At 36.9% G+C, this 26,484-nt stretch overlaps 1 protein-coding gene, 1 non-coding gene and 1 pseudogene across 2 annotated transcripts in view; 2 read left to right on the top strand and 1 right to left on the bottom strand.

Moving 5' to 3' along the window:
* The window catches only part of FAM83B (family with sequence similarity 83 member B), an 86,429-nt gene that overhangs the window by 8,381 nt on the left and 51,564 nt on the right, over window positions 1-26,484 (bottom strand). Inside the window, exons 3-4 of the mRNA XM_077769071.1 lie at window positions 3,973-4,137; window positions 3,091-3,215 (exon numbers count right to left, since the gene is read on the bottom strand). Coding sequence (XP_077625197.1) covers window positions 3,091-3,215; window positions 3,973-4,137 — 290 coding nt within the window. The remainder of the gene's footprint in view (window positions 1-3,090; window positions 3,216-3,972; window positions 4,138-26,484) is intronic.
* Window positions 6,986-7,116, top strand: LOC144235561 (small nucleolar RNA SNORA51). The gene has a single exon (XR_013336251.1). It is a non-coding gene; the product is annotated as a small nucleolar RNA SNORA51 (small nucleolar RNA).
* LOC144235536 (heat shock cognate 71 kDa protein pseudogene) lies at window positions 24,811-25,639 on the top strand (annotated as a pseudogene).

The following is a 26,484-nucleotide window of genomic DNA, read 5'->3' as shown; positions in this document are numbered from 1 at the left end:
CAAAGACAATGCATAAAACCAAAACCAAATGGTCATTATTAACTTTGTTATAAAAAAAAAAGAAGCATATAACAAAGGACTCCAGGGCTCCTCAGTGATAAATTCTGACACAATTTTAGAAATGTAAACCAAGACTTCTTACTTAGCAAACAATTGTGATAAAACTACTGGCTAAATGGCAAGCAGAGGGCAAGTAGATATGAGTGAATAGAAATATCACTGTTCAATCACCATACCTGAGAGTCAAGAGATAATATCTAAAAGTGATAGACTCAGCATCTGCAGTATAATCACATTATGTAAGAGGATGGAATAAGTATCAGAAGAACCAGCTCAAAGAATTAAATGCCTTTAATTTAATTTAATTGCGGAGATCAAGATCCAGCAATGGAGAGAGATGGAGAAAAAAAACTTTTGTATTAATGTCTTTTAGAAATACTTGATTTTTTAAAAAGTGTGCACATATTTACCTGGATAAAAAATAAAATGAACTTACTACTCCCATTCCCTCCAGACACAGTGTCACATTCATGAAATTGGGAATGTGACATATTCATTATAATATGTATGAATTTACATATTAAAATGAGGCTCAAAAACTCTGAGTTCCTGTCTGGGGATTACACAGCGAGGTCTAAGGAGTGAAAGCGGTGACAGCACACAGGTTGTAGCATGGATCTCAATGTGACAGTCCTCAAGTCTGATCAGAGATGGCACCTGGAAGCCAACAATTTCCGTGAAACTTGTCTTTTGAAAGTAGCTTTCATAGAGGCCAGAATATTTAAGAAAATGCTGAAAAAATTCTCTCCCAAATGTGTAGACAATACTAATATATGTTCCAGATTTCATTGACAGTTTCAAACAAGGGCATCCAATTCACAATGTGATTTGCACACACTGATACAAAGTGTACGCGTTTTATCTCATCAATGTTAGTATCATGATATGACAAAACACTTTTCCTGTTTTCCTAATAAAACTGTCATCACAATGATTGAACTGTCACACAATGTGTAACTACGGTGAGTGCTGACATCAAGCCTCTCTGGAAATGCTTGCAGTTTAGAGTATGAAGACCTTTTATGGCAAAGAATTTTGAATTAAAGAAAGTGGCATTCTGATTTGGGCTATAAGGAAGATGACGGCAACCTTGGAATATGAGACAAATGCTGTTTTTAACCAAAAACAATTAAATTTTTAGCCAGTTTTTATGAAAACTGGTTCATAATTGTTCCACCAGATCCTTTTAGAATACTGTTAACAGGAAAGGTTCAAGATAATTAGTAGAAAAACAAAAACAAAAAAACAAAAACAAAAAACAAGGGCTGACAACCATTATTTTTTTAAAGAAGCGTATTTAAAACTAACATGGACTAATAAGGAAAGCAGAGTTTTGGCGAATTTTTATCATCTGCAGTCCTAGGCATTCTATCCTCATTTCCATAAGTAGCAACTTAAATTCTGCCTCTGGCTTATGATATACATTGAAAGCTAAAGGGTTTTTGTTGCTGTGGTTTGTCTGTTTTTCCCAGTATCAATTCAAAAGTAGTTTAGCCATAGTCATCTCAATATACAGGACCTATTAATGCCTAGTGGTAGCAAAACAAAGTTAAGGTACATTTATTGTTCAAGGTAATCTTAAAAGTCAGGTTAAATAATAAAAACAGAAAGCATTCATTATGATGAGATTAACTAATAAATACCATTCTATAAGTCAAGTGAACTCCTAATTTTAATTAAAATTTCAATTAAAAACCCTGTAAAGCCAAGTGGATCTGAACAAATACATACACATATAATGAGTCTTTAAAGGGACTCATTAATTTCAAGCACTGGTTGTAATTTCTGCTTTTAACAAGTTTTCCTTTAGAACTCAAAACAGTACTTGCAAAAAAAGGTCTCTGAGCTTAAAGGGAAAGTTACCAGATAGTAGTGGCTAAAATATGCCTATCATTAAACCTGACTCCAGGGGTTATGGATGCAGTAACTCATTTAATTCCCACAACAACAATGTGAGGTAGGCTCAAGGATTATTCTTATTTTATAGAGGAGCAAACCTAAGAGAAACCAAGTAACTAACTGACACATCCCCAATCACTTCAATATATTGTCTCCTTCCTGTGGACTTTTTACGTTGTTAAGAGAAAAAAAAAGTTTCCCCTCGCACTGCTCTGTTTACCCCCACAGTTCTCCTGGCTCCTTAGGAGTCTATGCTGCCCTAGTGACCTAGAAGGTCACATGTGCTCGTTGGTATTTTGATCTGTCTCTTGATATAACCTGATTGTGTGTCTCTGATTGTGTATCTGGTGCCCGGAATTTGTAAGAGAGGATTAGGGCAGCACTTTCACTCTGGAGCAAGCAGAGCTTGGACTTGGCTGCCAGTCCTGCAATGCTGCTGGCCTTTAGCTGTGGGGTTGTAGACAAGTCACTTAACCTTCTGGAACTTCAGTTTCATCATTGATAAATGTAGATGCAAACAACTGCCTTGTAGATAAATGGTAAGGACTGCGGATGACGTATGTAGAAGGGCCAGGCTAGAACAGGGGAGGTATTCTGCCAATGGTAGCCTTGAACGATGCTGATAATAGTAACCCAAGTAACCTTGTCTAGTGTCTACCATGGCGCTTTTAACAGCCAGCGTCTGAAATGCATTTTGGGTAGTACTAAACATAGTGACTACATGATGGACTATCAGATTCTTAATACTAAAATAAAAACAATCTGACAGTTCTTCAAAGTGATAAAGAGCTTCTATTTTTATGAACAGATGTTACTATTAAGCCTGTACTGTAACTATTTTCATAAAGAGCAAAAACACTTTTAGCATTAGAGAACTATAGGGAACCTCACATATTTGTTAGCCATTTCATTTTGGAGATGAAGAACTTAGAGCACAAGGAAGTTGGATGACTTGCCCAATGTCTTAATGTTCTTTTGAGGTACAGCTAGAACTAAAACCCAAGTCTCCAAGCTTCCATGCAAAGGTTCCTTTTTATTTCTAAGGAATATCTAAGCAGATTATATTAAAATTTGAAACTAATAAATCCTATAAGTGGTTGATAATGCTGGAGGTAAACAGAACGATCTTACCTGTAGGAACCATACATAACTTTCTGGCAGTCAATTAACAAAAACTTCTGTTCTAATTTTCCATGAAATTTTGCTCCTGTTTTTGAAAGATAGTCTTGGCCTTTTACTGTCCGCACTCGAATATTCTAGAATTACATGTAAATATAAAGTTATAACTAGAAAAGAGATATTTTGAAAGTGAAATATATATCAATATAAAATCTTAGTACCAAAAAAGTATACTTGAAATAATCTTTTTTTAAACATGTAACAAAAAATAGTAAAAGCAAATTTTAAAATATCACCCCAAAAAACACTCAAGAAAAAGTCATTAAAAATATAGATGTATCTTAGCATAACATAAGCAGGAGGCATTATTTTACACTTATACAGAATGGTCTCATAAATCACCTAGGATACTATTGCAAGACAGCCCTTCGGGTTATAGTGACACAATTCCACAATAACTACAATGAAAATCCACGCTGTTTTTTTAAGAAGTCAAATGAAACTGAAAACACTATGCCTAAAAATTGTGATAAGCAACATCTGCTGAATGATAGAATCACTGGAGTCAGTGATTTCAAGGTTATGTGCACGGAGAAACAGAAGTGTTCACTATGACTGAGCAAAGTTAACTCAGAAGCTTAAGTGTCTCCTCATCAAGAAGAGCATCTTATAAAACCATCATGAGGATGTGTGTTTTCAGTCACATTCCAAAAAGGAGAATAATATCCTTTTGTGATTTATTATTATTCCACCTTAAGTTTATTTATGTGTGTGTTACATATATGTAGAGACAGATATATATTTGGAGTAATACAGCTTAACTTGCCTTACATTCAACAGAGATAAAAAGGGTACACAAAATAACCGAAGAAAAAACAAACATGGAATTCTTACCCTGAGTCGTTGAACCTGACAGCCCTGTTTTTCAGTCATATTTAGGAAATGATTAAAGTTGGACTCATCAAGCAGAATATATACAGATATCCCTCGAGTTGATGCCTCCACTATTTCTTTGAAAATGTCCACATCTGTAAATATATCCATCACTAAAGCAATGACCTATTAAAGATAAAAATGTAAAACAATTTTAGATATCCAATAGGGAAAGGTTTAGAAATTGCTTGCTCTCAGCAATACTAAAACAGAAACTAATGAAATACATACCACTTATAAATGTATACACAAATGTGTATGCAGTTTCCTAAAAGGTACAAAAGTATATTGAAAATAAACAAGTGACTGCATACAGTCATTATAGATTTGTAGCATGAAATACTTTCATACTGACTTTAAATACAAGGAAATCTACAGTTCAGTAAGATGCTGAGTGAAGGGTGAATCCAAATTACAGACTGCAAGTGGACAGGTAGGGTAGTGGGATGACACAGGTAGACAGAAGGTGGACACCAGCGTTAGGATTTTTTGTGGGAAACATTTCTAGGGAAAAGCAAGCTCTCCGAAACTAGTTGTTAACAATAAATGTCTTGGGGGTACTGGGACAGAGAAGAAAATCTTACATGGGTGCCTGGGTGGTTCAGTCAGCTGAGCATCCTACTCTTGAGTTTGGCTCAGGTCATGATCTCATGGTTTGTGGGATTAAGCTCTGCACTGGGCTCTGCACTGTCAGATTCTTGGGATTCTCTCTCTCCCTCTCTCTCTGTCCCTCCTCTGCTTGCTCTCTCCCTCTCCCCCCCCCCCGTTTCAAAATAAATAAAGAGACACTAAAAAATCTCACAGAAATAGAAACATGGCTAGGAAGGGGCTAAAGCTGAGAAAAGGTATAGGACTTAAAAACCAGGAAGTTAAACACATTTGACTAAAATGAGCTTAGCAGACAGAATAAGTAAAAGAAAAAAAAAGAAGACAAAAAGGCCATATAATTAAGATGATGAAGAGAAAAATTTCTTTAAAAACAGGCCTGTAAAATGGAAAGAGTTCAAGCTAACAGTTGACAACAGAACCATTACTGACTCTGAGGAGCAGTGGGAATGAAATAATGCTGGAAAAAAAAAAAAGGAGAACCATTCAACTGACCACCTACTATGTGCTAGACAATACAAAATCCCTGCCCTTGGTGAAGATTACATTTTAGGTAGGGGAAGAAACCGGAAGCTACAAATAGGTAAATTCAGTAATAAGCTATCATATGATAAGTTTATTGGGAAAAATTAGAATAAGGGAGATTATGGGCCCCTGGATATTGAGAAGGTTGAGTTTGGGCCTTTCTGGGTGGGTCTCTTTGAAAAAGTGTCCTTTGAGCAGAGACATAAAAAGGAATTGAGTTAGTCATCAACATGGATATCTTGAGAAATTGGGTTCCTAACAAGGGGTACCAGCAGTGCAAGGCTCAGCATTAGGAGCTTGCTTGGCATATTCAAGAAACAGCAAGGAGATAACAGAAATGGAATGAGAATGGAGTAATCACAATGTCTTGAAGGTATTAGAAAGCCTTCAGCATTCCATCCTGAATAAGACTGTAATCTATTAGAAGCTTTTAAACTGAGGTAATAATATGATCTGATTTATGTTAGAAAAAGATTCTTCTGGCTACTGTGTTGATCCTAAGGGTAGGAACTAGGGAAACAGGCAGACCAGTTAGAACTAAAGGAGCAATTTAAGTGAGGGGTGATGGTAGCCAGGAGAAGGATGGTCCTTGTGCTAGTCACCATCACTGATGAAGACGAATGGCTAAAAGCTGGATACCTTTGAGTCTCAGGATTACTGAGTCAATTGAACATAGGATGGGAGAGGAAAAAGGGGGAAAACAGAGTGACTCTAAAATATCTAGCTTCACAACCTGAAGGACCAAGTTGTCATCAACTGAGAGAAGGAAGAATACAGCTACACTAAATTTTAGATAAGTGTGAGGGGCCAAGTGGAATGCTAAGTGGAGAAGTCTAAGCCAGAGATGTCAACTGGGTGTCAGTTGTGTAGAGATGACAATTAAATTCAAGTCACCAAGGGAGACTGGATAAATAGAAAAGGAGACCAAGGACTGAGCCTTAGGACAAGGAAAGGAAGCAGCAAAGGCCACTATAGTTTTTGTAGAGTGGTAAGAGCAAACGCCTTACTCTAAGGGGTTTAAGAGGGAATGGGAAGACAGATGCAGGAAATGGCAGGTATGGGCGAGTCTGAGTGATTTGTCTATGAGAAGAAGCAGAGAGATGAAGAGGAGGAGTTTTACTTTTTTGTTTTGTTTTAGGGTGAGAGAACAGCATGTCTGTATGCTAATCAAATGCTCCAGTAAAGAGTGAAAATTCATGATGCAAGAGATGGTGGGAGGTGGGTGGGGAAGGAAAGAACTGCTGGAGCAATGTCTGTTAGTATGTAATAAAAGAATCCAGTGTAAACATAAAGTAATAAGAGCACAGAAAATAAATACCAGTAAAAGATCATCCCAAACATCAAGACAGAAGGCCAACTATGAGGGTGCAGATGCTGGTGGTAAGGCAGGTGTGGTAGTGATGCTATGAAAGTTCTCTTGTGAATGCTTCGACTTTTCCCATGAACTGGGAAGCAAGATCGGCATCTGAGAACACCCTAGACTATGGAAGACGTGTTAAAGGGTCAAGAAAGGGGTATTAAATAGAATGGTAGGGATAAGAGAAGACTACAGAAATATAGTATAATTACAGAGCAGTATTAAGGACTCCCTAATAATGAATTTAAAAGGAGAACAGTCAGGGGTGCCTGGATTGCTCCGTCAATGTAGCATCCAAGTTCATCTCAAGTCATGATCTCACAGTTCATGGGTTTGAGCCCTGTGTCAGGTTGTGTGCTGACAGCTCAGAGCCTGTAGTCTGCTTCAGATTCTGTCTCCCTCTCTCTCTGACCCTCCCTCGCTCACACTCATCTGTCTTTGTCTCTTAAAAGTAAACATTAAAAAAAAATTTAAATTAGAACAATCAGCCTCATGGTGGTTATCCCAGGCTGTATTCCTACACTGACTGTACAGAAAGAGGAGGCAGAGTAAATCCACCCATATACATTCCAGCCCAGGCCCTTTGCCTGGTCTGTACTGTGAATGGGAGGACAAGGAAAATAAATAAATAAAATGAAAACAGTCAATGTAGTTGTCAATTACTTTCCAGCTTTATTCAGCTGTAGGGATGCAGACATGGAGCAGGCTAAGAGTTTGATGTAACCCTGGATGTAGTTGTGGCCATGAGAATATAATGAGATTATGTTATAATGGAATTCTCTCTCTCTTCTCTCTCAACCCCTGCTCTTTCTCTCTCCCTCTCAAAATAAATAAATAAATAAATAAATAAATAAATAAAATNGGGTTAAATTCCAGTTACCTATTAAAAATTAACAATAATTTCTTCACGTTGTTAGTAATATAATAAAAAAGATAAATATATCATTTCTTAAATGTAGTTATTAATATAAAGATTAAATTATATGTTACCTTGTATTTACTTCACATTACAGTAAATGAAACAACATTGGCAATGAATTGATAATTGTTGAAAGTGGCTGATGGTACATAAGAGTTCTATATACCAACTTTCTTTCTTTGGAAGCTTCCACAGCATACAGTTTAAAAAAAGGAATAAATAAAGAAACACTGGATACTAGCAGATACCAGAGGGAATAAGCCAGAAATATATGTACAAGTGATAGTCAGATGGGGATACCTTAATTAGGTTATATCGGATTTGCAGTTAAGGCTATGCTATTATCAAGGATATGACTGGGAGTCAATGGCTGAGGTATAGGTAGGCCAAGATCATGGACGGCAAGGAACTGGTCTTTAGAAGGATCTCTTAATATACAGTTGAGACAGGAGTAGCATTGAAAAGAGTAATAGAGACCAAGAAACAAAATATGTCAAGAAATGAGAGGGAATGCAAGACAAACATGGCAACAATAGCCAAAATGTTTTTTGTTTTTTTTTTTCCTAAGAGAGCGAGACAGTGTGAGCAGGGGAGGGGCAGAGAGCGGGAGGGAGATACAGAATCTGAAGCAGGATCCAGGCTCTGAGCTAGCTGTCAGCACAGAGCCCAATATAGGGCTCGAACCCACGAACCATGAGATCATGACCTGGCCGAAGTCTGATGATTAACTGACTGAGCCACCCAGGCGCCCCAACAATAGACAGAATGATGTCATGGACATGTTGTGAATATGTTAGAAGATGAAGAAAGCCATGGATAACAGGTAAATTTGTTTTTATTTAATCTAATATGATATTATAACCAAATACTGGACCATACCCAAATTATACAAGTTGGTGACATTCTTCAAACTACCTGTGAAACATACTTCAATCAGATTTTTTTCTAGGAAGAACAATTTCAATCATTTAAAGAGCCTCACATGACTCCTTTCTTATTTATGAATGATAGAAGGTGCCAGAAGAAGGAAAAGATAGTGGTAGCAACCTCATTCATGTCTTGTGCACATTCTTTATAAAACTAAATATGTGAAAAACCTTCCAATCACATCAAGATTATTAATTAATGCATTGATTGTGAAATAACAAGTGGTATGATGATGGAGAACACTGACATAAGGAAAAGAAATGTCCATATTATAAACTTATTTTACATAGTAACTTCTAAAATCGTATGTCTGGAATAGTCTTTTTAACTAGAGGAATTTTTCTTAAAGAAATACTATTATGCAACATGGTATTGTTTAAGAAATTAATCAGCACATCTGAAGAATTTATCTTTTATTTGCTAGAGTCTCATGTAACAAATTAATTAAGACTTTGGAAATGAACAAAACACATTACCAGGATAAATAAAGATTTGTTTGCAAAAAGTAATTGAAGTCAGTCAGCCAATGGATGATTCTAGCATACTAAATGTAGAACAAATTACAGTCTCTCTTGCGTGACAGATATTACACTGGATCAGGATCCAAGAGACTAGATTATACATCTTTGACAAGCTTATCTGATGTCAACCAAGTCAGGTAGCTTATCGGGACTTCTGGTTTCATGCACCTTCACTAGATGGAAAATTATATAAAGTCTACAGAAAATTTCAGTTATGCCAAGAAAGCCAAAATAAAATGTAGCTCATTTTATTTTTTTATGGTGCGTTATATTCCTGGAAAGGAATAATAATTACAAAGGAAGTGTGCCAAAGCTGATCTGAAAGTATTATATTCCCAGTTACCTAAAATCACACTGCTCTGTAGAAATAACTATATATAATGAAAGAAAAATTATATACCTGATTAGAATAAGGCTTTTCAAAAGGTACATCAATTGACTTTATAAGTCAATAAAGAAACCAGTCACGTTAAATGGTATTCATTAAACCACCGGGATATTATATACTATTTAAATTCTCCTTTTGCTTCTTCACTAATTCCTGTTTTATTCTTACTGAAAAAGTAAACAAATAAATGCATTCATCAGCCACATGAGACTTAGAACATTTTTAGAAAGAAGTCCTGGGTCATCTTTAAGATCTGACTGAAGGGGAGCCTGGGTGGCTCAGTTGGTTAAGCAGCCAACTTCAGCTCAGGTCATAATCTCGTGTTGTGGTTTGTAGGTTTGAGCCATGCATCGGGCTCTGTGCTGACAGTTCAGAGCCTGGAGCCTGCTTTAGATTCTGTTTCTCCTTCTTTCTCTGCCCCTCCCTCATCTGCACTCTGTCTCTGTCTCTCAAAAATTAATACAAGTTAAAAAAATGAAAAAAGAGATTTGAGTAAAACTTCACATGCTTTAGCAGTTTGAAAACCTGACTCAATGTTGGTTTACAATCAACCTTTCTCACTGTAGCAAATTCTCCCAAACTGACCTAAACTCTGGAGGTCATGCCAAATTAAAATAATATAAACACTGGCAATAAATTTCTCATAAGCTCATAATCATGACATAATTCAAGGCCATTCAGGAGATTATATAATCAATTAAGTAATACACTGTAGTAGTTATTCAGAGGAAGAAAAACAAATGCTCCATATGTGCAAGGTTGTTACAGGTGGGTCCATGGCAGAGAAAACAGACTAACAGAGCTTCATGGATAAGCCTTACATACGAGTAAAGGGAGGGTCTAGGTGGCTTAGTCGGTTGAGTGTTTGACTCAGTCTCAGTCATTTCACAGTCGGTCATGAGATAAAGGCCAGCCTTGGGTTCTTCGCTGAATGTGGAGCCTGCTTAAGATTCTCTCTCCCACTCCCTCTACCTGTCCCCACTCACTCTAAATTAATTAATTCATTAATTTTAAAAAGATAAAGATTAATTTTAGTCATTCAAGCTGGAAGACCAGCACTGCAAAGATAAAGAGACAAAGATTAGAATGAAAATGATAGTAATATTTTTTAAAATGTTTATGGAATTAACCTAAAGTTAAACACAAAGGTCATTACTTATGAATATGGAATAAATTTGGTTAGGATTTATAGAGGTTATGAAAGGTCTTGTAAATCTGACACATGTTTATATTTGATCTGGAGTGCAATTTAATTCCTGAAAAATTAAATATCTGGTCAAAATAGTGTCAAGAAAATGAGTCTGATAGCAGTATTCATACTTCAAATATCTAAATTCCACTGAGTGATATTGACTGGAGATTTTGAAGTCCACTGTTCTTAGTGTAATGCTCATATTTATAAATGCACTAAAACGTCAAAAAATTTTTAAAAAGGTAAGGTAGAACCTAGTGATAGGATGAAAAGAACTAAAACTTCTGGACAGATTTGATAGAGGATGTTTATCACAATGTTAATATTCAATACTTGCATTTCCTTAGAAACATGCTTCACAATCTTAAACTGTTAATTTTGAGCCCCATCTTATTTTTCTCATTGTAAACCATTAGGAAAGAAAGCTATTAGCAATATGTTCTAATATGACCTAGATACTTCATGAAATGTAAGTATACCTTGGGTTAATGTTCTGTAGTCACAGAACTGTCATTATCATCCTCAAAATTGAAAAATTGAATATTGTGCCTTTTATGTTTCAAAATACTAAGCACCATTTGAAAGGGTTCAGACTTCCTTAGTAATTGCCTGCATAGATACAGGAAGAGTTATTTTTTCCAACAGAAGAAAAGCTAATAAGAAGTTCAAATTTTTAAAAATAATAATAAATTAATGGACATCTATAATAGCTATATTTTTAATGAAATTCAACACAATTAGAAAACTTTGAATTGAGTAATAGAAATCAAGAGTAATGATCACTTAGGGAATATATACTTTTGAGTCTGTAAAATCTGTCAAAAGCAATGAGCTAAGTGGGTTTCAGAGAAAGGAGAGAGGCTGATGTTAAGAATAAGTGCTTTTGGTCCTTATCCTCTGCAACCTAAGTAAAAATGTTCATTTTATGTAAGATTTTATATATAGTATATTGTGTGCAATCTACTATTGTTTAGTAAGTTATAGCATTACATTATGAATATCTTAATTTTTGCAGGTATTTTAGTACCTATACTAATAGCTGTTATTAATATATCATTTGTTTGGTCTATCTTAACTGACCGTGGGGAATCACTGAAATGATTCTGAGCTCAATGACCTCTATTATATATTAAATAAATCAGAGAAGATATTACATTTTATTAAGTTCTAAAATTCTGCATTTCAACAACTGTTGATTTACTCCCAATTACCCAACACCTAGGGGAATGTTTGGGCTATATTATGGCTACAACATAAACTTACAGAAGCATCATACATGTGTGAGAACTCCAAAGAGACATTGCAAAAATTATTTCCTACATTTTTTACACTGTATTATATAACGGAAATTATACTTCTGCACCACTGTTAAGGACTGTGTCTGGCATGACAAGCGTCTTCCACATGAGCCACCAAATCTGAGGTGCTAGAGGATCTAGACAGAGTCAGTGATGGTAGGAAAAAACGAACTCAGGGATGTCCGCTCTCACCACTGCTGTTTGACATAGTGCTGGAAGTCCTAGCATCAGCCATCAGACAACAAAAGGAAATCAAAGGCATCAGAATTGGCAAAGAATAAGTCAAACTCTCGCTTTTTGCAGACGGCATGATACTCTACATAGAAAACTTAACNAGCAGCACTCTCAACAATAGCCAAATCATGGAAAGAGCCTAAGTGTCCATCAACGGACGAATGGATCAAGAAGATGTGGTTTATCTATACAATGGAATACTACATGGCAATGAGAAAGAGTGAAATTTGGCCATTTGTAACAATGGGATGGGACTTGAGGGTGTTATACTGAGTGAAATGTCAGGCAGAGAAGGACAGATACCAATGCTTCCACTTATAGGAGGATTAGGAGGAACTTAAAGGAGGACCATGGGGGAGAAGGAGAATGGGAAAAATAGTTGGGGAGAGGGAGAGAGGCAAACCATGAGAGACTCTTGAATGCTGAGAACAAACTGAGGGCTGATGGGGGTGCGGGAGAGGGGAAGGGGGATGATGGGTATGGAGGAGGGCACTTGTTGGGATGAGCACTGGGTGTTATATGGAATCCAACTTGACAGTAAACTATGAAAGAAAAAAAGAAAAAATAAAAAAATCACTTTCAAATAAATATCATTTTAAGCCTTGGGAAAAAAAATAAACAAACAAAAACAAAACAAACAAACAAAAAACAAAGAAAGAAAGAAATGGATGAGGCTTTCAAGTCTAAGGTCCAGAGTTCAGATACTGGTAAGTTGACTAAAATTAACACTTTCCTGAGACTCTGGGGAGATCTTTTTTATTCTAAAACAGAATCATCCATGTGCTTGTATATGTGAATTTCTGCAATATAATGGGTGTCTGTCATGAAGAAAGGAGTGAAGGGCCCTGCAGTCAGAAAGAGAAAGAGAGGAGAAACAGTAAAACTCCAGGTGTGTTAGGAGCTTTGTACAATAGTGCCTCAAGAGGAGGCAGGGGTTGGGTAATGGGAGCTGAATCATAAGAGAGGCTCAGAGGCAAGGCAGCAGTACAATGGCAATAGCTAATGATCTAATTTTGCTAAGACACAGAAATCTGCTGAGCCTCCTCAGCAGATTACACATATGGCCAGCAAGACTACAAAGGCTGATTTGGCCTAGAATGCAGAGGGAAGTCTTTGAATGCCAGTCCAATCACAGATTCCAAAAGGCACAAAGGGGAAACAGTTAAAGCTTTATAGCCAAGGAATGATGTGATCAAAACAATAGTTGAGAAGATTAGTATGTTGGTATATATGGGATGAGTTAGAAACTGGAACATCTACCAGCAGGTAGAGGAGTTACAGTGTTTCAATCCTAATGCAGTATAAATGTATATGATCCCAATGTGGATGGTGATAGCAGGAATAAAAATTAGGGGTGGAGGTAAACTTGCAAAGGATGTTTTGATAAGACTCAATGGCTGAAGGCTTCAAGAACAGAACACAGAGCAGCTAGACAGGGATCACTAGGGTTATGAGACCTAAATTAAATGGATGATTATTGCACCATTATAAGAAAACTTAAAATTCAAAAGTAGTGCTTCATTTTTTTATGTAAGGAAAGTCAATACAATGTGATAAACAATGTGCTAAAACAGTTGTATTCTTTGATTTTTCTATGTTCCTATCAATCCATTCACAATCTGTCCGTCTATCCATCTATCCATCACCCATCCCTCCATGTATTGTTCTATTTTTTTTTCCCCCATTGGAACTTCAGCATTATTAGGCACACTGGAAATGCTGGGTGGACACCAAAAGAATAAATTAGGTAAGAGGTGACCCAGTTGATAGCATAAGATGAGTGTGTGTTAGAATGGGATGGGGTGATCACAGGAGAAAAAGTCTGCCTTCGAATTAGGTTACACAAAAGTGCTAAGACCACAGGGAAAAGAAAACGGGTGGTAACTGAAAGAAACACCAAATACTTCAGGGTTGGAGGTAAAGTGTTCCTCTAGGTATATGGCTTAAGAAGAGTTCAGACAATGGGTTTGCATGGGAATGAAAAAGAGCTGCTCTCAGGAATCCTATAAGAAGTTCAGGGGAATTGAAAAGAGTCCGCAGTGAAAGACCAACCAGGATAAAAAAAAAAGTACACTTGTCTTTGACATTTTAGCAAGTTTTTGAGAAATTTCCCAACAATTTTCAACAACTATCAAAGACATTATATAACAAATAGGGAAAACAACACAGAATGGACTTTTTTTTTTTTTTTTTTTTTTTTTAATGTTTTCTTACTTTCACAAGCAGGAGAGGGCAGAGAGAGAGGGAGACAGAATCTGAAGCAGGTTTCAGGCTCCGCACTATCAGCACAAAGCCTGCTGTGGGTCTTGAACCCATGAACTGTGAGATCATAACCTGAGGTGAAGTCAGGTGCTTAACTGACTGAGCCACACAGGCACCCCAAATACTGACTAGATATTTAATAATAATGATTTTTGGGGGTTTGATAATGCAGTTTTTTTAAAAAAGCCCTTATGTCTTAGAGAATGAAACTGAAACCATTAAAGACATTGTATGTGATTTTTTTAAAACTTAATTCAGCAGCAGTGGCAAATTGAAAGAACCAAAGTTGACGGTTAGTTGGTAATTATTGAGAGAGTGGTGGGTACATGAAGTTTCATTGGATTATTTTCTCTTTTATGTATGTTTGAAAACTTCCCTAACAAGATAAGCTATCATTAGGTAATCTAGACTTTAACTAGATCCATCTTATCACTTATCTTTTTTTTTCTATTTTTATCTTTTTCGCTCATGTCATCCAGGCTAAATTCTCCATTTATTTTTGTACTCACTCTTCCTACGTCACATTTTGAGTTTTCCTTTTCTTCTACAAATGTCTGTCCCTACATATCTATTTGAATCTGGGATCAGCCACTTTCTAGCTGAGTGAACTCCAGAGAGGAAAGTTAATGTCTTTAAGGCTCAAATTTCTCATCTATAAAACCAAGTAAATAACTCCCATCCTGTATGGATTGTTGGGGAAAATAAAATGATGTATATCAAGTTGTTGATAAGTGGCCCATGATAAAGGATGATAAGTGTCATAAGCACATGGCAATGGATCATTAAATAGTTCTATTATTGAGACAAAATGTTGGTGATAACATAGCTTGAAGCATAGACATTTTTGTTATATTTGAGCAGAACCTCATAGTTCCTAATTTAACAAGAAGATGAGGAAAGTGTTTTACAGATCTCAATTCATTATTCTCTTAATTGTTAGTGTTGGCCTTAACCAAATTATTCCTGAATAATTAAAACAACTACCACAAAACAGAACAAAACTTTCTACTCCTGCTTTAAGAGGCTGCATTTTTAAATTGGGCAATAATGATTTCACTTTAATGTCCACTGTAAACAACTAATTAATATAATACAAGAAAGTCAAACCTACTTCATGGAGAAAATATCACAAATCCTATTTATTCTAGTAATTTCTCTTTGAATAAGAGCTTAAATATCAAGGAGTTCCGTTAAAGTCATGAAATAATTGTGGTGGCTTTTGTATCTAATGCACCTCATCATTCCAATGTCTTTACCCTATAGTCAAATTACACTTCATTCCCTGATTATTTGACTACTCCTCTTTTCTCTTTTGGGTAATTTTCACAATACTGACTTTTGTGAGTTGTGTATTATTTTTTGAGCTTGAAAGCTGTGAGACAGCATACCTATGGTATAGGTAACAGTGTTTCTGAAAGCTAGCAGATAGGGACAACAATTTTCAGGAGACCATCAAGCTAATTTGAAAAGTTTTAGCCACATTACTTGGACCATTTCTTGTGTAATCCTGTCCCCACAAACCTCATGTTTCTTAAGCATTTTGAATACCTAATGGCAGTCATTTTATACAGATAAATAAAATAGAGACACAAATCAGCAAATGTTTTTCAGTTGGGCTCTAGTAAGAAGACACAGATTTTGTATTTTATTAGCAGTTATTTTATTTTTAAGTTTTCAACAATATTATTAAAATCCTACTGTGAATATCTTCACTTTCTCTGCTGAGGAAATTACAAAGTATAACTTGTTTGTTTTCCTACAGGAGTTCATAAGAAGGGACTCGTCAGATATCTACGTAAAACCATTTCTGTTTATTATGTTATTTTGCATCTGTAAGTTGGGGTTTTATCAAAATGAGATTGCCATCAGAAGCTGAAATAATCACATTTATTCCAACCATTTTCATTACATTAAGCCCAATTGTTTCATCTATAAAATTAAGAATGTTCCATGCCTTTATATATCACCTTTGATTGATATTCTATATAAATATGTCATTTAAAAAATAAAATGTGTTCCATATAATACATCCTCAAGCAGTCAGTAAAGCTGTAAATAGAGGCGAAAGGAAAGTCAATGATTAAAGAGGAACAAAATGAGACCAGGACAACAAGGAGAGAAACTATACAAAATATTTCTTGGAATAAAATATATTAAATCTGTACTTCCATTCTGACAAAAGTCAGACTGGAGTTTCAATTTGGGCAACGAAAATATTTTTTTAATGTTTTTATAGTTTATTTATTTTTGAGACAGAGACAGAGCAGGAGCGGGAAAGGGGCAGAGAGAGAGGGAGACACAGAATCTGAAACAGGCTCCAGGCTCTGAGCTGGCTGTCAGCACAGAGCCCGACACAGGGCTCGAACCCACGAACCGCGAGATCATGACCTGAGCCAAGGTCGGACGCTTAACCCACTGAGCCACCCAGGTGCCCCGCAACTAAAATATTTTTTTTAAAAATTTTAATATGCCTGTAATATAGGTTTCTTGAGAGAATTCATTTCTGGAAAAAGATCAAACTGCAAAAGAAACTTATACCAGATAGGCATTAAAACATTCAGATTATCAGAGCAGGAAAAAAAATTATCCAAATCATTAAAATGTGGAGCAATTCAATAAGAAATCCAACCTGAAGCTTTCACTGTTGAGCTAATGAAATGCAGCAGTAAGCCTGCCAACTGATAAGGGATCCAAAGTAATTTGTCCTCTGAGAAGAATGTGGAATAGGGTTATGCAAAATACTCTTGGGAATTTAAATATCTGATAGAAAGCATCATTTAATTAATTCATTAATTCATTTATTTAATTTCAAGTCTTTAATTAAATTCCATTTAGTAAATACATAGTGTAATGTTGGTTACAGGAGTAGAATTTAGTGAGTCATCACATATACCCAGTGCTCATCCCAAGTACCCTCCTTAGTTCCCATCACCCATTTAGCCCATTTCTCAGCCCACTTCCCCGCCAGCAACCCTCAGTTTGTTCTCTACCATTAAGAGTCTCTTATGGTTTGCCGTCCACTCTCTCTCTCCGTTTGGTTATCCCTTCATTTTAAGTGACATATTTAGTTTTGAGTTAAATTATAATTCATGAGAATCTAGAAAAGACTCCCAACTCTACTTCATATATCCAGTTAAAAGATCATCTCATGGTTTTTTTTACACTTAAAGTTATATTTGCCCTTTTTTAATTGAACTCAAGCCTTGTAAGTAAAATTTAGGGGCATTTCTTTCAATTCTAGCATCTGGATGACAAAGCAAACATACCAGCAGTTAGCAACATTCTTATAATATCAAAAAAGTTGTAAAATATTTGTCTATTATACAAATACAGTTTGTCTAATTCTATCCACAGAGTAGAAATTATAAAACAAAATGAACCAAAAACAGGCTAAATAAAGAAAAATGGCAAGATTTTCACAATTATGCCAGAGGCAATGGCATTTCCTTTTCATTCTGGAGTATGCTTTTTTCTTTTTTTTTTTTTACAAAACTGAGATCATATTATTCACATAATGCCATATATTGGTCATTAGAGAATATTCTCCTATTATACAAACTGTTATTACATCACATGTTCAGAAAAGATAGTTCTCCAATGTGAAGAATGCAGTCATGACACAGAAAGACCACTTAAAATTCCACCCCAAAAGTCCAAAAACTAATTGGCAGAGAGGATTCTATCTTCAGAGTTCTGGCAGGAAAATAAATTTCCTTCAGGTTTTTAATGTTGACAAATTTATGAAAAGACTATTTATAGAAATGTGGGCAGGGATGCCAGGGTGGCTCAGTTGGTTAAGTGTCCAACTTCGGGTCTGGTCATGATCTCACTGTCTGTGAGTTCGAGCTCCACATCAGGCTCTGTGCTTACAGTTCACAACCTGGAGCCTGCTTCGGATTCTGTGTCTCCCTCGCTCCCTGCCCCCTCCCTGCTACTGCTCTGTGTTTCTCTCTCTAAAAAATAAATAGACATTAAAAAATAAAAAAATAAAAAAAGAAATGTGGGCACAATTAAGGGTACCAAGAAGGGAGACAGAAACGTGGCACTTAAGCAGGGAGTGTACCAGGCAAAAACCAAACAGAAAATGAACTTTTCTCTGTCCTGTGTTTGCTCTCTGCTGGTGTCTGCCAATGGGCACCCAACACCCAAGAGAATGTAGGCAGCAAGGACCCAGGTGATGCAGTCTACTGCACCAGCCTTTGAAAACCAAAGGGCAGAGAAAGGTGGAAAACAGATCTGACAAGCAGGGGGCAAGAGGCTAACAGGCTCACAGATGTAGAGCAGAAGCCAGATTTCAGAGATATTAAGGAAGTAGGTGACAAAAACAACATGTGACAGTCGACTGGATGGCAGGGTACATGAGGAGATTATACATGTGGAAAACGTCCAGATTTCTGAACTGGGGTGACTGAGTAGTTGGTACTGCCAATGACAGAAACAGGCAGATGGGAGGTGGTAAAAGAATGAGCTTGGCTTCAGGTCCATTGAGTTTCAGCAATCTATGACCCAGTAAGTGAAAACCCTTGTAGGCTACTGGTTTTTGGGGTCTGGGGTTCAGAAGAAAGGTTCCAATTTCATAGATTCCATTCTAGATTTCAGACTATTTAAAAATCACTTATAGAATCAAATGTGAATTCTTCACAAGGGCATTCACCATCTAACTACTTTTCTTCTTAGTATCATACATCTCTGCATATCCATGCATGCCCATCTGATGACCATTTTTTAAAAATGTTTATTCAGTTTTGAGAGACAGAGCATGAGCAAGGGAAGAGCAAAGAGAGGGGGAGACACAGAATCCAAAGCAGGCTCCAGGCTCTGAGCGGTCAGCACAGAGCCCAATGCGGGGCTTGAACTCACAAACCATGAAATCATGACCTGAGCCCAAGTAGGACGCTTAACTGACTGAGCCACCCAGGCGCCCCTCTGATCACCATATTCTTACACCATCTTTCATATTGTACTTGTACAGTTTCTCTAGTCTAAAATCCCTATCTCCCCCTTTCTCTATGAAAATCCCATCTTTCAAACTTCAGTCTACTTGCAGGCCCCTTTCACAAAGCCTTGACTAATTCCCTGAGCCTAAATTAACCGGATCCTAATTTATAGTCCATCTTTAGGTTATTTATACTTTTAGCATAACATTTATTTCATTCAGCCCTGTTGATTACTTATTACTTTCAAGGAAGTAATAAGCTACCAGAGGGTGGGAAGTATACTTCAATAATTTTTGTGTCCCCATCAACTTACCAATAGAACTCAATAACATTTATTAAATTACTGTCAATTTCTCCAAAGCATTGAGTATAGTTATTTTGAAACAGTAAACAAGCAAATATTTTAAATGAACATTTACATTTCTTCTTTTGAACTCCTCAAATTTCTTGTGATTTTCCAAACAAAGTGCTGTCTCAGAAACATCTCATGGTGCTTTTCATTTAAAACAGAGTTCTGGGAAGGATGTGGGTCGAGCATGTCAAATGCTGTTGTTACTGTGCTTGCTGCTCTTTTGTTCATGGGCAATATTTTATGTATGTGCACTTGTATCAAAAAGCTAGAAGATTTCTAAAGGTTATCTGCCTGTGATGTAAATACAGTATGCCCTGAAATATTCCATAACTGCCATAGGTAATAACGTAAATTAAAAAAAAAAATGTGGGTCTTAGTAAGCTGGGAATAATAACACTTGCACTGTGGAAGGTGTTAATAAGAATCATATTTCTCAAAACAGCCCTATGAGTTGGGCTGGGCAAGTAGTATCACACACCAATGACATGCATGACAAAAAGCTAAAGATCACAGAAATGAAGAAATGTATTTAATATCACACAGTGATGAAGTTCTGATGAGAACTAATTTTCTTTTAGTTCAGCAGTCTAATATTATGCCCTATCACCCCAGTCCTGACTGAATCAGGGGGAAATGTGCAACCCTGAGAGAGCTCCAGGACATGGTGGCCATCTCTGTTGGTAGAATCCAACCTGACCCCAGTTGTGTGGTTAAATGCTTCATTGATAATAAGAGACAAAGCATAGTTTGATGCAGAGTTGCATTTTTGAAATAAAACTGTACCATACGTTCTGAATTTTGTTTAAAAACTTCTGATAACTATCCATGTTATTGAATTAATAACTATTATTTAATTCTACTTTATAGTCTATGTAGAGCCATATCTAAGGCAACCCTGGGACAGAGCCTTAGTCTAAGAGGCTCTATTCCAGATGTACATAAACCCATTATGGATGATTTCCAATATACTCCTAAGTTATATGAGATATGAAAATTATGGCTAGATTTTTTTTCTAAAAAAGTGTAGCTTGAAAAGTGATTATTTGAAAAATCTATCTCATTAATTTAAAAATTAAAAGTCAGGGAATCAGAATGAATTATATGCTCATCCTTACAAAAATTCATAGGATATTTTAATAACACATGTTTCAGAATGCTTAAAGGAGCTCTTTTCTTTGGTGGTAGAAATATACCTCAGAAAATTTCTAAAAATGGAAGAACCTCACCTATTTAAGGAGTCAGAAATACAAAAGTATAAACAGAATGGGATATGAAAGAACCTGCTTTGTTTCTAATAAAGAAATGCAGGGGGAAAAAGTGGAATGAGGGAATAAGGAATATGAAAGTAAGTGAAATCAATGACTACAACTTCTATTAGTAGACTATCATTTCCCAACATCTTTGCCAACATTTGCTAGGCATTTTTTCCCCCACAAAATCTCAAGAAGACAAAGATCTCTATTTGATCAACAAATGAGGTAGCACGTATCAAGTCCACTTATGTTTTTCTTCCTCTAAATTTTGGGAAAGGAGAGCCTTAAATAAGTAATGGTAATTTTTTAAACCACTTTAGTGGATTTTCTTTCATAATAGGTTCAGTATCACATCTGTTTAATGCCATTCCTTTGATAAAAATAACATGTGACTCTGGGGAGCCTGGGAGGCTCAGTCAGTTAAGTGTCCAACTCTTGATATTGTCTCAGGTCATGATCTTGTGGTTTCATGAGTTTGGGCCCTCAGTGGGACTCTGCACTGGCAGTGTGGAGCCAGCTTCGTATTCTCCCTCCCTCTCTCTCTCTCTCTCTTTTCCTCACTCCCCCCTCCCCCACTTGTGCTGTTTCTGTCTCTGTCTCTCTCAAAATAAATGAATAAACCTCCCCCAAAAATCATATGGTGACTCAAATGTGTTTCCACAACACTTATGATAGTTGGTCTCTTTCCAAGCTATTATACATACATTAAAAAAAAAAAAGTATTACCTTTAGAAATTGAGATTCCTTTAAAAAGTGTATTTCAAGTGTTTATTTAAATTCTAGCTAGCTAATATATATAGTAAAATTTGATTTCGGGTAAGAGTCCTTCAAATTTTAATACTTTCTCCGAAATCTGGTTACACTACAATGTTTAACTGGAGCCCTGCAAGAAATTCATTCATTGATCAAAGCCATAAATTAGGTCAATTCTGACCTCTGAAATTCTTTCAAACTCTGAGATTCCATGCTTCTATTAAAAAAAAAAACAACTTTATAAAACACATTCCCTATGAAAGTATTACCAAGACTTCTATTTCCTTGGTCTCATGCTATCAGTAGGCTCCTTATGTTACAAGCTAATGAGATGTTAGGTACAGAAGCTGAAAGTAAAGATAAAATGAGAGCAAAAGGAATAAGGAACTGAAGAGATACAGAATTTCCTTTATGAGAATGGCTAACATTACTCAAAAATTTTAGCCATAGTGAATGAAACTTTTTACTTCTATATTTTAGCAACATTTTAACAATGCTTTGGAGTTTGATTGTTCTCCATGGTAACATTTCCAAACAATTGAGATCAGTAAATACAAGAACACTAAGGCATTTGTAAATACTATTTCACTGAATAAAATATGAATAATCTTCTTTAGTCTAATTAAAAATATAATAAGACTTATTTAGATAATGGCTATACAGCACTAAAGAAACAATACCAACAATAAAAGAGGCTGGAATATATTTCTAACATTTGTCTTTTTTACATTTAACCAGCATTCAAGAAAAGGCACAGACTGAAAATGAATGCAGGTGCATATTAAAAAGTAGGCTTTATACTCTGGTTTCTCTTCAGATCGAATAAAAAGTAGGCTTTTCCCACATAACTGTAATGAAGTTAGTATTTGATGGTATTGTTTACTCTAAATACATAGCAGTAATAAAATAAAATGGAAATGGGTACTTCATAAAAGAATGATTTTAATATAAACAGAAAAGGATGTCTAACCAAATGGGCTCATGAATATATATTGGATGAAAGAGATTGCATAATCCCTGCTATACCTGTGGATGGGTATTTTACCATTTGTTATTTAGTCATTATAGTTTACCAAGATGTAAAGATAATTCTTAACATTGTATCAAACCTCCATTAAAAAAAATCACCTACAGCAACTGCGGGAATGGTTAATAACTTGTTTTGTTTTGACCATACAGTCTACAGTACAGCGTTAGATTGTGATTCCAAGTGTAGGAAAATACCGAATCTAGATTAGATTCTAAGCATAAGAAAATACTGATTTTTTTACCTGTCAATTTAGATGATATAATGAGCTAAAACAGATAAAGTGACAGCTCAGTTAGGCCCATATATTACCTATATAGGATAACTGTCACAGGCTCTGGTGCTTTTATCTGTTAATAGTATAAATGACCCCGTTTATTTCTAAATTGAATTAGACATTCTGTAAGTTGCAGTCCTTTTAAAGTTCCACTTAAGTGGAATTTAGGTTCTCTACAGCGATGGAAAAGGATGGTTAGTTGAAACAAGATGCGGATTCTTCCTTGAGTTCTGTCAGCACAATCGCATGGGCATGGATCGCTTCATATCTGAGCAACAGGGCTGGGGGCGGGACCTGTTTCCCAGGGAGCAGATCCATTCCTGGCACGTGATCACGATGAGAGCAGCTCTGCAGTGCACAGCTGAAGCCCACAGTGGCCTCAAACTGTTCCAAAGCCTTATGAGACCTCTGCTCACCCTCTCCCTCTTACCCTGAGTGGAAACAGATGACTTTACAATGAGGAAGCAGCATGACATGGGCAGGTGCGGCTCCTCCAGATTTCTGCTTACTCTATCCCTCCTTCTAGCATGGCCTCTGCCTGTACTCTCCCCCTGCCTTCCAGCCCCACCCTGGCCTCTACTCCATCCCTGCCTTCCACCAGGGCTTTTGCCTCTGGGCATCCTCCCCAGGCCTTGCCCGAACACCCTCCTTTTTGCTCACAGCTATCTGGTCTTCCCTCCTGTCCCTTCCTTCTCGTCTCTTCCTCCTCTTCCACTTGTTTCTCTGTCTTTTCCCCCTTTTTCTTTGGATATACTGTTTTCTTTTGCTTCTCCCGACAAGTTAGTTTTTGCCTCCCACTGCCACTTGGCAACTTAAGATTGCGTAAGGTTCGTGTAACCCAAGCTAAACACGGAGTCTTACTATTCTTGGCTTTACAACTCTAGTGTGAATGTTGTCTATAGGTTCAGTTTCCGAATCTCTTAATGTCTTAGCAGTGAGAATCTCTTAAGCCCACCAACGAAACAAACACGAATATAAGTGAAATGGACAGAGGTGGGGTTATGTCCATCTGTTTATTTTTTATTAAAAAAACAAACAAACGGGGGGCGGAGCTGGGTAGCTCAGTCAGTTGAGCATCTGAGTCTTGATTTTGGCCGGAGTCATGATCCCAGGGTCCTATGATCCATCTCCACATTGGGCTCTGTGCTAGGCATGGAGCCTGGTTAGGTTAGGATTCTCTCTCTCTCCCTCTTTTTCTCTCTCTCTCCCCCTCCTTCTGCCCCCTTTCCCGTTCACACATACTTTCTTTCCTCCTCTCTTGCGCTGTAAAATAAAAGAAAAAAACCCCCAAAAAACCCAGCTGTGTATGGAGCTTTCATTCTGTCAGACACTGTGAGAGGTATTCCTGGAGCAGGAAGGTGGGCAGAGCAGTGCAGATGACTGTTTACCTTAAATTATCTTAGAAGAGTAGGGAGGTAATCTAGATAACAACAATACTTAATTTGGGGGCAATGCTACTTCTAAACAGAAATGGTAATATCTGTAAATTCAGTTGACAGGGTTGCCTTAGGGCTTTTGGAAGATAATGCTCCTCACTGCTTCTGAGCAAATTTTGTCTGTTCAGGTGAACTTATTGTTAAGTGCCTTCCTATCAACATTTTTACTGATCATTACTCCCTAACACTATAAATATCTGAGAAAAACAATTACTTTTTAGAGCCTTTTATAAGAAAGAGAGTCTTTCACTCACTGAACGCGGCGCTAGCTTTCCAGGTACCTGTTTCTTCCCGAGCCGGGCCAGGCCCACCCAGAAGCAACTATGTCTAAGGGACCTGCAGTTGGCATCGACCTTGGCACCACCTACTCCTGTGTGGGAGTTTTCCAGCACGGGAAGGTGGAAATAATTGCCAACGATCAGGGAAACCGGACCACCCCATGTCACCTTTACTGACACCGAACGATTGATCGGTGATGCTGCAAAGAATCAAGTTGCAATGAATCCCACCAACACAGTTTTTGATGCCNGCGTGCCATGACCAAGGATAACAATCTACTGGGCAAGTTTGAACTCACAGGCATACCTCCTGCCCCCCGTGGCGTTCCTCAGATTGAAGTCACTTTTGATATTGATGCTAATGGCATTCTCAATGTCTCTGCTGTGGATAAGAGTACAGGGAAAGAAAACAAGATCACCATCACAAACGACAAAGGTCGTTTGAGCAAGGAAGACATTGAGCGCATGGTCCAAGAAGCTGAGAAGCACAAAGCTGAAGATGAGAAGCAGCGGGACAAGGTGTCCTCCAAGAATTCCCTGGAATCCTATGCATTCAATATGAAAGCAACTGTTGAAGATGAGAAACTTCAGGGCAAGATAAATGATGAGGACAAACAGAAGATTCTGGACAAGTGTAATGAAATCATCAACTGGCTGGATAAGAACCAGACTGCAGAAAAAGAAGAATTTGAACATCAGCAGAAGGAGTTGGAGAAGGTGTGCAACCCCATCATCACAAAGCTGTACCAGAGTGCAGGAGGCATGCCTGGAGGAATGCCCGGAGGCTTCCCTGGTGGCGGTGCTCCTCCCTCTGGTGGTGCCTCCTCCGGGCCCACCATTGAGGAGGTTGATTAAGCCAACCTGAGAATAGGTCTAGCATTGTTCCACACAAAACATTTGAAGGACCCAAATTTGTAGCAAATTCCATGGCAGTTTTAAAGGAGCTGCTATAGTTAATAAACTGGGCATTCTTGATACTTGAATATGGAATATGTGCACAGGGAAAGAAATACAACATTGCACTTTATAAGCACTGTATTGTGAAGTGGAAAATGCAATGTCTTAAATAAACTGTATTTAAAATTGGCACCATAAAAAAAAAAAAGAGAGTCTTTCACTTATAATTTTTTAAAAACATGGACTCATTTGGGGTGTCTGGGTGGCTCAGTCGGTTAAGCATCTGGCTCTTGATTTCAACTCAGATCATGATCTCACAGTTTGTGAGATGGATTGTTCCATCAGGTTCTGTGCTGACAGCATGGAGCCTGACTGGAATTCTTTCTCCCTCTCTCCCTACCCCTCCCCAACTTGCACTCATTCTCTCTCTCTCAAAATAAATAATCTTTAAAAAAACTGACTCATTACTTAATAATTAAACATTGAACATTATGTAAATAAAGACTTTAAGCTATTTGTGATTAGTCACAAGAGCTTTAAAATAAGAAGCAAATTATCTTGGCCAAATGGGGTGGGACAATAACCATCTAGGGTGTATGAGATAATTATCAGTCTAGCAAAGAACTCTTCCCTTAGTCATAGTGAATAAGAGTTGACACTAATTCCTTAGGGAAAGAGAAATGGGTAGTGCTATTAGGACCTACTTTATATGTGCATGGTCTATAAACATATGGATCATGATTCCAATACTGGCCTGGAAAATAAGATGTGAATATACAGAAAAATTCACAAAAATCTGAGGAATTGTGAGGTATAATATTTTGCTAAAATTAAATAGTATGTTACTAACAATATAAAAATAGACTAGTAGAAAGGAATGGAGAAAAAAAGGAAAGAAGAATGAGTGAAAAACCCATTCAAGGTGCTTCTTGATAAAGATGTTTATAGAACAGTTGAGAAAGAACAATGTATTACATTAATGGAGCTAGGAAATAAGAAAATAAAGATGAATACTTCTAATAATTAAAACCAAT

This window comes from Crocuta crocuta, unplaced genomic scaffold, assembly GCF_008692635.1.
Source record: "Crocuta crocuta isolate KB4526 unplaced genomic scaffold, BGI_CrCroc_1.0 scaffold205, whole genome shotgun sequence".
Taxonomy (NCBI): domain Eukaryota; kingdom Metazoa; phylum Chordata; class Mammalia; order Carnivora; family Hyaenidae; genus Crocuta; species Crocuta crocuta.
Note: the sequence above shows the minus strand (reverse complement) of the source record. Positions and strands in the feature narration are given on the sequence as shown.